The sequence below is a fragment of the Numida meleagris genome, chromosome 13 (genome assembly GCF_002078875.1).
Source record: "Numida meleagris isolate 19003 breed g44 Domestic line chromosome 13, NumMel1.0, whole genome shotgun sequence".
In the NCBI taxonomy this organism is placed as follows: domain Eukaryota; kingdom Metazoa; phylum Chordata; class Aves; order Galliformes; family Numididae; genus Numida; species Numida meleagris.
In genome coordinates, this window is record NC_034421.1 from 7,065,610 (window position 1) to 7,078,078 (window position 12,469).

Below are 12,469 nucleotides of genomic sequence, written 5' to 3' on the forward strand. Positions count from 1 at the left end.
GTGAAGATTATTTTTTAATTTATTTTTCCTTTTACAGTAGCCAGCCTTTTCTTACTTTGAACTTTATATTTCCAGTAGCTCTTCAAAACAGTGTATTTGAATCAGTTGGTTATTTTTTTCTCCAGTGATCCAGATATTATACCTCCTGCTGCTCTGGTGACTGCTGCTGAGCTTTCTAAATCTTCCTCTCTGGCAATCAGCAGTTTGTTGGAAGAGAAGGTAAATTTTATTTTAACAGACATTTGTATTTCAACAGATTTCAGCATATTCTTGTATTTTAATAAATCTTATTTTCTAACAGTTTGCGTTTATTCACAAGGGCTATCAGGTTCCTGTACTAAGGCAACCAGCAATACCTAGCCTTCTGGGCCCACAAGGACAATCAATTCCCACAACCGGTAAGTATCTGCAGGTTTAGAATTAAAAAAAAAAAAAGAAAAAAACCTTCAGATAAACTGAATGGGATTTTTTCCTTTTCCTCTCTCCAATCCAAAAGGTCATCCAATGAGAATCGGTGCAATTCGCTCAGCAGGTGGCAGGCCGGGTTGGGAACTGTAAGTATATTCTACAGAAACTCAAAATGTTATTACTTGTAACACGTTGAATTTGGCAGTGACACACAACTTAGTCAATAGCTGATTTATAACGAAATAAGTATGTACAGATAATTGTGGAGTAGTAATTAGTTTTTAAGTGGCGTTATTTGAATTAGGTCTAACAAAGGGGACCTGTGCCTCCAAAAAGATTGTTTAAAAGAAAGCTACAGTGCATAATTGAAGAGGACTGTGAAAAATGAACTCTTTTTGAAGAATCAGTAATTATATATTCAAATTAAATATAATTAAAAGACTAGATGGAAAGCCCTTTGGCTGAATATGGCCAAAAGAAGTTGAATTCATAGAAATGAATCTCCAACATTATTTTTTACAGCAATTTAGTTGATGTTAGTTGAACAAACTACTGGCAAAGTCGGTGCTTTTATTTTACAACTATTTGGAGTTTTTTCAGTCCTCTCAAACAGCCAAACTGCTTTCTCTCGCTTGGAGAGAGAGGAGTCCATTTTATTTATTAATCATAGTGTCAAGTTTGTCTTTCATTCTGGTAAATATTTGTTATAGATAAATGTTAAGTATGCGTTGCGTTTATAAAATATTAAGGATAAGTCAATACAAAAACAAGCATCCATCCCACAAATTAGGTAAAACATCAAATTCAATAAGAAGGAAAATAACAATTTAGGGACAAGGACAGGCCAAATGCATCATCGTGAGGCAACAACATAGGATGCCAATGTGGAAGATGTTAGAAGAAGTTCAAGAGAAGATTAGTTAATATTTGTGCAGTACGTTGAAGAACAGAAGTGTGAAATATTAAATGTATCAAGGAGTGGCAGAGAAGCAATGGGCACTTGTCACATGGGAAATGGGAATCTCTTTTAAGCATAGGCAGTCTCCGTCTACAGTTACGAAGATGAGTGTAAGCAGAGAAGACTGAGGGAACTGTTAGGGGTGTGAGGATGAGGACAGCAAGTATGAGGATCAAGAAATGAATGTAGACTGAAATGACCAGAAGGCAGGGAGAAAAACACTAAAGTTCAGAGCAAGATGTGGTCACCACTGTGCTCCTGCTTCATTTGCTTTCCTCTTTAAAATCAGGGCAAAGTGTAACAAACAGTGACACGTGTTTTTGGGTTTCTTTAGAAGTTCAAATCGAGGACGCCCGCATAGTGAACGTTCCCAAAGGACTCAGGCCCCAACACTACCAGCATCAGCACCAGTCTTTGTGCCTGTGCCTCCACCTCCCTTGTATCCTCCACCTCCCCATGCACTTCCTCTTCCACCGGGGGTACCGCCACCACAGTTTCCTCCTCAGTTTCCACCTGGTCAGCCTCCATCAGCTGGGTACACTGTTCCCCCTCCAGGATATCCCCCAGCTCCTGCAAACATGTCATCAGCTTGGGTACCAACAGCAGTACCAACGGCTCATTCAAATACCATCCCAACGACACAAGCACCTCCTTTATCTAGGGAGGAGTTTTACAGAGAACAACGGAGACTTAAAGAGGAGTAAGTATTTGGCTCAGTGAAATTGTGGTGTTTTTCATTTTTGTATTTCAGTAGCATATCGGACTGCAGTTACGCCTAAAGTGCATCTGACATAAGCCAAAATTACATATAGAGCATTTTCTTCCAATATACTTTTTCATTGCGGATGGTAAACATGCCAAACTAAAGACAAAAGTAACTCTAAAACTTTCCCTAAGACTCAGAGGAATTCTAAACTGTTTTGCGTAAATAGGATGTTCACCTTTTGCATTTGCATGCAGTATACATTTTCTCATATTGGCCATGTTTTGTTTCTTGCTGTCTTTTTGTAATAAAGGTCAAACTATAATTGTAATAAAGGTCAAACTTATTTTAACAGGGAAAAGAAAAAGTCCAAACTTGATGAGTTTACAAATGATTTTGCTAAGGAATTGATGGAATATAAAAAGATTCAAAAGGAGCGTAGGCGTTCGTTTTCCAGGTAACTGCTTTACATGTCCGTAATGGAGAAGCAGATTGTCTAGAAGAATCAGGAGGAGGTCCACTCCACCTCACTATCTTTAGATGGATTGGATGATTAAAGGGCTTAGCGTTGTTAGGAGTTTCATTTGAAGGTTGCTAGCTCAGATATAGCAGAGCACAGTTGACTTATAATTTGGCAGCAGTTATTAAGGAGCAGGTGTCTCTTTTACTAAAGTATTTCTGTAACCATCCTTCACCTCCTGACAGCCTTGAGGAGGTTTAGTTGCTGGATGTTCTCCGTCGCCCTGTTCTGATTGTAGCTATTACCTCAAAGCTCTTGGGAGGAAAGAAATGAGAGAAATTGTCTTCATTTCCTCTTTTGTTTCTCATGTGGATACGTGGATAGATTTCAACCTGGACTGCAAAACTGATGGCTTATGCTAGTGTCCCGTTGACATTGATAATTTTTTCTTAGGAATTAAAAGATCAGATGTGTTTATAATGAAATCTTAAATTGCTGAAGGACTTTTAGAGGGAGAGTGATGCTAATGAGCATGTGCAGAATAATGAGGAGTAGTTATTTAAAAATAGTGAAAGAAAAGCTTGTCAAGGAAAATAGGGTAGTTGATATTTTCTATCTCAAAGAATCACTTGGACAACAGTCTGAATAACTGTCTATTAGTAACGCTGTCAGTGTATTTCTTAGAGTAATGGCATAATATTACTTTTAGATAAGACCTTATTTGAAACAGTGTCACTAGCCTTGGTTAGAGATACGTGCAAAATTCTACTAGAACATCTGGCTAGAAGTGTTGATTAAATTTTGTTGTATGTAATCTTGCAGTACCAAGTATTACACATCCTGTACAGGTTGCCAAATAAACAGTGAAGTTAAATTGACTAAGCTGGTATTTTAAAATTGGGCTTTACTCTATTCAGTTGAATTCATGTTTCCTTATTGCTTGGTACCGTACTGTAGCCATTAAGACTTGCTCTTTTTGCGCCTTACTACAACATAAATTGTTCTTCACCTAGTTGCTGAGTAGTGCTGAAAAAAATTGTGCATTCGTGTACCAGTAGAGGCCAGCATACTCCAACTTAAATATATCAATAGCTATAGTAGTTAATTTGATAGAAGCAAGTGGAAATAGACTTACCCTTCCTGTATGTTTTTACACTAACAAAGCAGTGGCTGTTTTGTCTTGTAAGCAAAAACTTTTACGTGTTATCAAGTTCTTCAATTTGCAGTAGCATTATGCCAGCAGCTGAAAGAAGCTTTGACATAAGTATATGGAGATTAAAAAAAAAAAAAATTAAAAGAAAAAGTGTGGAGAGTGACTGTTTTGAATTAATTTTTTTGTTTTTTTTGTGCTGTGTTTTTTTGAAGGTCCAAGTCTCCCTATAGCGCTTCGTCTTACTCGAGAAGCTCATATACCTACTCCAAGTCAAGATCGGGTTCTTCGCGCTCCCGTTCCTACTCTCGGTCGTTTAGTCGTTCCCATTCTCGTTCCTACTCACGTTCACCTCCATATCCAAGAAGAGGCAAAGGGAAGAGTCGTAACTATCGCTCTAGGTCAAGGTCGCATGGTTATCACCGTTCAAGGTCAAGGTCACCCCCATACAGAAGATACCATTCACGATCCAGGTCTCCAGTATTTAGAGGCCAGTCTCCCACTAAACGGACTATACCTCAAGGGGAAGGTGAAAGGGAGTATTTTAACAGATACAGGGAAGTGCCACCGTATGATATGAAAGCTTACTATGGCAGATCTATTGACTTTAGAGATCCATTTGAAAAGGAAAGATACAGAGAATGGGAAAGGAACTATAGGGAATGGTATGAAAAGTTTTATAAGGACTATGCTGTTGGAGCCCAACCTCGACCTCCACTAAACAGAGAGAACTTCTCTCCAGATAGATTTGGTCCGCCTGGAACCAGACGAGAAAATTCACCGTACGCTCGGGGGCGTAGGGAGGATTATGCTGGTGGGCAGAGCCACAGAAATCGTAATATAGCTGGAAATTTCCCTGAAAAGCTTTCAGGAAGAGAGAGCCATGGTATAAAAGATCCTACGAAATCAAAAGAGAAGGAGGTGGAAAATCCCCTGGGAGATGGCAAAGGAAATAAGCATAAAAAACACAGGAAGAGGAGAAAAGGGGATGAGAATGAAGGATTTCCCAATGCTGAGCTGTTAGAAAGTACGAAAAAAGCAAGGGAACCAGGTGCAGCGGAAGACATTAAATCAGACTCTCTGTTCATGCTCCCAAGCAGAGATGATGCCACCCCTGTTAGAGATGAACCTATGGAAGCGGATTCTATTGCTTTCAAACCAGTGTCTGAAAAAGAGAAAAAAGACAAGGATAAGCCAAAAGCAAAAACGGATAAGACAAAACGGAAAGCAGAAGTGGCTGCTCCTCCAAAGAAAGACAATGTAACAAAACCAGCTAAAGCTTCCCAAGAGAAGGTGGACGCCGATCGTGAAAAATCTCCTCGAATGGAACCTCTTGTGAAAAAAGCCAAGGAGGAGTTGCCAAAGACAGATAGTGTTAAAGCATCTTCCTCTCAAAAGGATGAGAAGGCTCTCGGTACGCCACGGAAAGTTCATCCAAAAGCGGCAAAAGATCACCCAGAAGCCAGACCAGCCAAGGAAGAAAAGGCAAAGAAGGACCATCCGAAAGAATTAAAGTCAGAAAAGCCCTCCAGCAAAGAGGACAAGTCAAAAAAAGCGGTTGAAAAAAGCAAATCTTCTGATGCAAAAACTGAAAAAAGAAAAAGAAAAGCAGATGAGAAGGCTGATAAAGAACACGAAGCGGCTTCCGTAAAGGCCTCTAAACCAGAAACTACTGAATCAAAAACATCGCCAAAAGGGAAAACTGAACCTGATGGTGAAAAAGGAGAGAGAACTCCAGAAAAGGATAAATCTGGTTTTCTTATCACTCCTGCAAAAAAGATTAAACTTAACCGAGAAACTGGCAAAAAGATTGTGAGTGGAGAAAATGTGCCACCTGCAAAAGAACCTGCTGAGAAAGTTGAGCCGAGCAGCAGCAAAGTTAAACAAGAAAAAGTGAAAGGAAAAGTGAGAAGAAAAGTAACAGCAGCTGATGGATCTAGTTCGACTCTTGTAGATTATACCAGGTACTTCATCATTTCTTTTTCTACATTTTCTCCCTCCTCTCCCTCTAAAATTTAAAATCTTTACGATAACTGGTGAAAGGAGAAGGCTAAATCCATGCTCAGTGAGTATTTGAATAATTTGTGAGGGTTTTCTGCTAAACTGTACGAATGAAATTGTGTGCAATTTATTACACTGCAAACAAGCAGTCTGAGCAGAAAGCTGGTAAGTTTAATGAATTGGTGATGTGTTTGACCCTTTCTTCTGGGACTTTTTTCCCTTCTTAATCATTAGTCTTTTGAATACAGCTGCATATTGAGTCTTTGAGGTGTCCTCTCCATGTCTTCCCTCAAATCCTGCTTAATACCAAAGGCAAGGATAACAGATATGTCTGTATCATGCAATATTTCATATTCTTAAAATTGCAGGGTACTGTAAATGACTTTATTTTCCTAGTATGACATGAAATTATAATTTGCAGAAATAGCATCTTGGCTGCCTATACTGCTTTGAGCACAAAATGGCTCCCTAACAGCTTGCTTGCTTGTTGAAACAAGAAAGCATATCTAATTTATCTACCACAGGTAGAAATAAGACATCAAGGAATTACCGGATCAGACAATTCTCAATCTGGTCATAGAATCGTAGAATGGTTTGGGTTGGAAGTGACCTTTAATATCATCTAGTTCCAACCTCCCTGCTATAGGCAGGGACACCCCCCCTCTAGACCAGATTGCTCAAAGCCCCATGCAGCCTGGCTTTGAATGCTTCCAGGGAGGAAGCATTGATGGTCTTGCATCTTTGTTAATTAAATGCATAGTAGGAGGACACTAATTGATTGCTCATAATCTTAGTCAACAGACTCATCCGTCATCTTGGCTGTCCCATTAGCTGATCATCTTTTGAAAAAATATTGGAGTTTTACAAGTGAAACAGAAGTCATTTTATAAAATACTGCAAAAGACAGCTGTGCTTGTATCTCTACCACCTTATTAATTTATGATATTTTTCTTCCTAGCACCAGTTCTACTGGAGGAAGCCCTGTTAGAAAGCCTGAGGAGAAGACAGATACAAAGCGGACTGTCATTAAGACAATGGAGGAATATAATAATGATATAACTGCCCCTGCTGAAGACGTCATTATTATGATCCAGGTCCCTCAGTCAAAGTGGGATAAAGATGACTTTGAGTCTGAAGAGGAGGACATTAAATCTACCCAGCCATCTTCAAACATAGGAAAACCTACTAGTGTTGTAAAAAATGTGAGTGCTAAGCCGCCAAATCCCATAAAACACAATGAAAAAGAAATGGAGCCTTTGGAGAAAATACAGAAAACTACAAAAGAGGTGAGTTATGAAAGCTCTCAGCATGATGTAAAAGGTTCAAAAAGTTCAGTGTTGAATGAAAAAGGGAAAACCAAAGAGCGGGATCATTCTCTGTCAGACAAGGACACTTCTGAAAAGAGAAAGAGCGGTGTTCAGCCAGAAAAAGACCACTCAGAACGTGCAACTGAACAAGGAAATGGAAAAAATATTTCTCAGTCTTCCAAAGACAGCAGATCTTCAGAGAAACATGATACTGGCCGTGGATCCACTGCAAAGGATTTTACTCCTAATCGAGACAAAAAATCTGACCATGATAGCAACAGAGAGCATTCTAGTTCCAAGCGTAGAGATGAAAAAAGTGAATTAGCAAGGAGAAAAGACTCCCCTTCACGAAACAGAGAATCTACATCAGGACAAAAAAGTAAACCGAGAGATGAACGAGCAGAGCCCTCCAAAAAGGGTGCTGGAGATTCCAAAAGAAGCAGCTACAGCCCTTCACGTGACCGAAAGCAGTCAGATCACAAAACTGCTCATGATTCCAAACGTTCATTAGAGGAGCACAAACCTCTAGATAAAAATTCAGGTAAGGAGAAGGAAAAAGAAAAGGAGAGGGAAAAGGAGAAGGAAAAAGAAAAAGAGAAAGAGAAGGAAAAGGAGAAGGACAAAGAAAAAGAAAAGGAGAGGGAGAGGGAGAAGGAAAAGGAGAGGGAGAGGGAGAGAGAGAAGGAGAGGGAGAAGGAAAAGGACAAAGAAAAGGAGAGGGAAAAGGAAAAGGAGAGGGAAAAAGAAAAGGAGAAAGAGAAGGAGAGGGAAAAAGAAAAGGAGAAAGAGAAGGAGAGGGAAAAGGAGAGGGAAAAAGAAAAGGAGAGGGAGAAAGAAAAGGAGAAGGAAAAGGAGAGGGAGAAAGAAAAGGAGAAGGAGAGGGAAAAGGAGAGGGAGAAGGAAAAAGAAAAAGAGAGGGAGAAGGAAAAAGAAAAAGAGAGAGAAAAGGAGAGGGAGAAGGAGAAGGAAAAAGAAAAGGAAAAGGAGAGGGAGAAGGAGAAGGAAAAAGAAAAGGAAAAGGAGAGGGAGAAGGAGAANGGAGAAGGAGAAGGAAAAGGAGAGGGAAAAGGAAAAAGAAAAAGAGAGGGAAAAGGAGAAGGAGGAGAAAGACAAGTATATATCTGAGATGAAGAGCAATAAAGAGAAAGAGCCAAGTTGCAATAAGCCATCTTTGATACAAGAATCACCAGATGCAAAAAATGAGAAAGAAAATGTGAGTGGACAAAACGATAAAACTGGTGTCAAGACTAAGCCTCAGGTAAGCAACCCCTCACGGCTCTCTTCTGATCCAACTCGAGAAACTGATGAGGCCGCGTTTGTACCAGACTACAATGAAAGTGACAGTGAAAGTAATGTATCTGCAAAAGATGAGGAAACCGTAGGAAAGAATTGTAAAGAACAGAAAGAAAAAGCTGTTGACAAGGTTAAACAGGATACAGCAGCACCTGCCACAGTTAGCCAGCCTGAAGCAAGCAGAAGTCAAAGTCAGAGCAGCCCCAGCGTTAGCCGCAGCCGTAGTCAAAGCCCTGCTGGGAGTCAGACTCGAAGCCACAGCAGCAGTGCCAGCTCAGGAGAGAGTCAAGACAGCAAGAAAAAGAAAAAGAAGAAAGAGAAAAAGAAGCACAAGAAACACAAAAAACACAAGAAGCATAAGAAACACGCTGAGAACGAATCGGAATTGGAGAAGAGCCAAAAACACAAACACAAGAAGAAGAAATCAAAGAAGAGCAAAGATAAAGAGAAAGATGACCAAAAAGTTAAATCTGTCACCATATAGAATGACAGATAGGAAAAAAATTGACTTAATTCCTAAGTCATCTGTATTAAATTTTGTTAAAATGTAAACGAATTCAAGCGTTGTAAATAATGACATGAAAGACCCTGTGCTGCACTTAAAATATTGCTGCTTGATTATTTGATTTTTACATCAGAGCTTTATAAAAGTGAACATTTTGTACAGAATTGTGAGTTGTGACCATGTAACATGAAAGGTTTTGCTGGGGCGTCTTATTTTTCACCACCGTTAATTAGTTCGGGTGGAGTTTACTGTACTGTGAAAATTTTCACATTTGACTTTTTTTTTTTTTTTTTTTTTAAATTGCCTGGCAGAAGAAGCTGGTATCAGTTATAAAATATCAGCAGAATGATTTGCAGAATACATTACAGCCCTGTTATGTCACTTTTTGATTACAATAAAAGGTTTTCAGTAAACTTTATCCCGTGTGCTGAGATTTCTAGCGGCAGCTGAACGCACGCGGGGAGGAGAGCGTCGAGCACGAGTTGCTGGCTGCTGGCTGAGAGCTGACGTGCGTGCAGAGCCGGGTGGCAATGCGGTTAGGTTTGCCAAGGCTGGTTGAATTTCAGATCTTTGCAACAGCTGCAGTATGATGGAGTGCTGCCAGGAGGTGCCCTTATTCGTGTTGCTCTTGGTTTTGTGGTTCAGAAGGTGGCTGGCCCCAGCAATATTAACAGCCGCCGTTAGCAGCTGGCACTATGCTCAAGCAATGTTCTGTGTGAAGCTGCCGCGTTTCAGCTCTGTGTGCTTAGAACACTGCTGCTGTTTGCTGGCGAAAATACGCACCTACATTGTGAGGTGTCCGTAATCTGTTCTTCCTCTCATTAGGATGCTGATCTCCGGCATGTTTGGTTGTGATATAGCTTTGCTTTGTGATTCACATTTTCATACAGTGATCCAACGTGACACACAACAGTCTTTGCCATCAAATGTGGGGTTCGGTGAATGAGTTTGGAAAGCAAGAAAAGCCATTAGGGTGGCACACCTCTGCTTTAGACCGGCATGACATCCCAGTAACTATTGAGCTTGGTGGTGAAAGCCCTCCACTGCTGATGGGATGTGCCCCAAAAGAGCTCTGGGTACTGAATGCAAGCAGCATTTTGGGGCTACCTGCTTGCGGAGACCTCACAAGAAGTGACTTATGTAGGAACTATCACTAAGATATTTACTAGTACAAAGATAGTAAAATAATTCTTCCTTTTGCTTTTCAGTCGAGTGACTCAGCTTAGATATGGAGCATCCTTTCCTTCTGATGGTTAAAACAGTAGCAAACCAGAACTAGTGCTTTGCACCTATGCACACCAAGGCGTTCTTGGTGGATTTCAGGTGTTCTCTGCGCAAGGTGAAGCAGGCGTTCAGAGGAAGCCACTCAAATATTGACACTCCAGAAAGAAAATAAAGTTTCTAACAGTCACTAAATATGCTCATCTGGCATTTACTGTTTGTGGTCCAGCAAAGTCATTTCCCCAAAGTAAAGGCAGCTGGGTTGGATGTGGGGGCATCCTCAGCGTGTCCCTTCGCTTCGTCTGGCCTCAGGGCAAGCCAGCTGGGAGCAGGAGGTGCACTGAGCACTGAGCTCTGCTCGCTGGCTGGGAACCTGCTTTGGCCTAACGAGAGAAAAAAATAGGTCTAAGTGAAATGAGGTTCTTACCGGAGTTGGGATGTGTTAATGCGCTTTCGTAAGGTTCAGAATAATTAGTAAACTCAGGTGCAAGTTCCTTTATGGAATAGCTCTGTAAAAACAGGCAAAATGCCATATTTTTATGTAACCTGCTGGGAAAGCTGCAGTCGATGCCTGTCTTAATGCTCTGTTAAACTCTTTTCAGAGCTCTCTAGCAGTGTAACTGATGATTTTCCAGTCTGCTGTGAATTTAATTGACTGTACATGGAATTTCCTATAACTTTGTTTTCCCAAGCTCTATGCTTTGGAGCTGGAGGTGCTTGAAGTGCGCTTACGCTCAGTCCTGAATGGGTATTTTTTACTACGGTCGTGGTCAGAAGTTTTCAGACTGGATTTCTGCAGCAGTGTGAAGGGCTGAAACCAGAAGCGTTCTCTGAGTGTGAGGGTAAATACATTTGGAATGCGTTTGACTTACGGTGACGTATAGTTAAGATAGTCCTAGTCACGGAGCAGGAAAGCTTATTCACAGAGAAAAAGAAGCTGTAACTGTCTTCAGGCATAAGAATCTGGTGTTACTGGCTGAATTTAATATGTTCCTTCTTTGTCACCTACTAAATGTGAGTGATCTGTTCCGTGAAACTGCCACAGATCCTCATGCCAATGTCCTCAGAGAACCTTGGACTCCTAGCACTCATTTTCTGCCTTCAGATCAGACTGAAATTATCAGGATGCTGTTGGAACACACTGACTGCTAACAAAACTCCACGAAAGGAGGCAGTTTGAAAATCGAAGCGTAAACAGACAAGCAGAAAACTGCCCCAAACTGAGCGACAGGCCGGGTTCTCATCCAGAGCTTGGGAATAAGGGAGAAGTGTGGGACACGCGGGGGTGGGAGGAGTTCTGGCTCCTGGCGCAGCGTTACAGCTGAGGCACAGGGAGGGGGATCAGGACTGAGTAAAGCAGGAGGTCAGTGAGGATGGTGGGCTGGGTCCTGCCTGCAGAGCTGCTGTGCTGAGAGCAAGGCAAGCTCAGAGCGTTGCTGCCGGCCTAATGCAGCGCTGGGCTAGGGGCCGCGTCAGCTGAGTCCTCGACGTCTTCTGCCAGCCATGTTTTCCTGATTCAAAATGATTTTTGTAGGTGTGATTACATAGAGAGGGGAGGTTTTGTCAGTTGTTTGCATTGGCTGTGTGGTCTGATGGGAAACGCCCAAGTAAGCGGTGTGTGATGAGGTTTAATTCTTCGTAGGTGCTGGAGAAGTGAGCCACACGTCTCAGGGACAGCACCGCGTGTTTCCTATCTTTGGCATCTTCCTATCTTCCTGTCTGCAGTGACCCTCACCCCACAGGGCACTGGGCTGCGGCGAGCCCTGCCCATCACTGCAGGCCAAGAGCTGGTGGTTGTGGAAGGAGAGAATTAGTAACACAGTGCTGTACCCAACCTGGTCTCTTCTGAGGCTGTGGTGTTTGTTGCTGCACTTCTCTTAGCTCCTGACTGGGCCTAAATGCCGCAGTGTGCAGCATTTAAATGGTTGCCACGCCGCTGCTTGTATTCCTGCCTAGCCAGCTATGGAGGTCATTTGAATTAGGCTGGGTTTTATACTGAAACAGGATCGACTGAGGTTTGCTTTTAGCATTGTTGCCCTGGAATTGGGTTCCAAATTTAATATAGAACGATCATCCTGTGTGCTTAGCTGTCTGCTCCCTGCATCAACACAGCAGAACAGGGCATGGGCCAGAGCAGCCCAGGGACATCACGCACTGCTGAGGCCATGGCACAGGGCAAGGCCATGGCTTGAGCTGCTCAGGGTGATGCTCTGGTGCCAGTTCCCATGACCTGGTGGGTGGATGAGGGAGGGGAAGAGAGGGGCCCTCACATCAGCCCCCCACAGGAAGAGGATTGCCAAGGGCTGGGGTGCGGGGACGGGGAGTGCTGGGGTCTGTTAGCGGGGCAGGAGAGAAAGCAAAGGCAGCCCAAGGTTGAAGGAGGCGGCACCTCTGATTGAGACTAATTAAAAGGAAGAGCTAATCAAGGCCTGGAGCTCTCAGGAGTCCCACTGGGGGGGGGGG

At 42.1% G+C, this 12,469-nt stretch overlaps 1 protein-coding gene across 1 annotated transcript in view; it reads left to right on the top strand.

Moving 5' to 3' along the window:
- RBBP6 (RB binding protein 6, ubiquitin ligase) overlaps positions 1-9,203 on the top strand; it is a 31,826-nt gene extending 22,623 nt beyond the window's left edge. The window contains exons 11-18 of the mRNA XM_021411324.1: positions 126-219; positions 320-398; positions 497-554; positions 1,701-2,066; positions 2,425-2,526; positions 3,895-5,643; positions 6,639-7,552; positions 8,109-9,203. Coding sequence (XP_021266999.1) covers positions 126-219; positions 320-398; positions 497-554; positions 1,701-2,066; positions 2,425-2,526; positions 3,895-5,643; positions 6,639-7,552; positions 8,109-8,764 — 4,018 coding nt within the window. The 3' untranslated portion in view covers positions 8,765-9,203. The remainder of the gene's footprint in view (positions 1-125; positions 220-319; positions 399-496; positions 555-1,700; positions 2,067-2,424; positions 2,527-3,894; positions 5,644-6,638; positions 7,553-8,108) is intronic.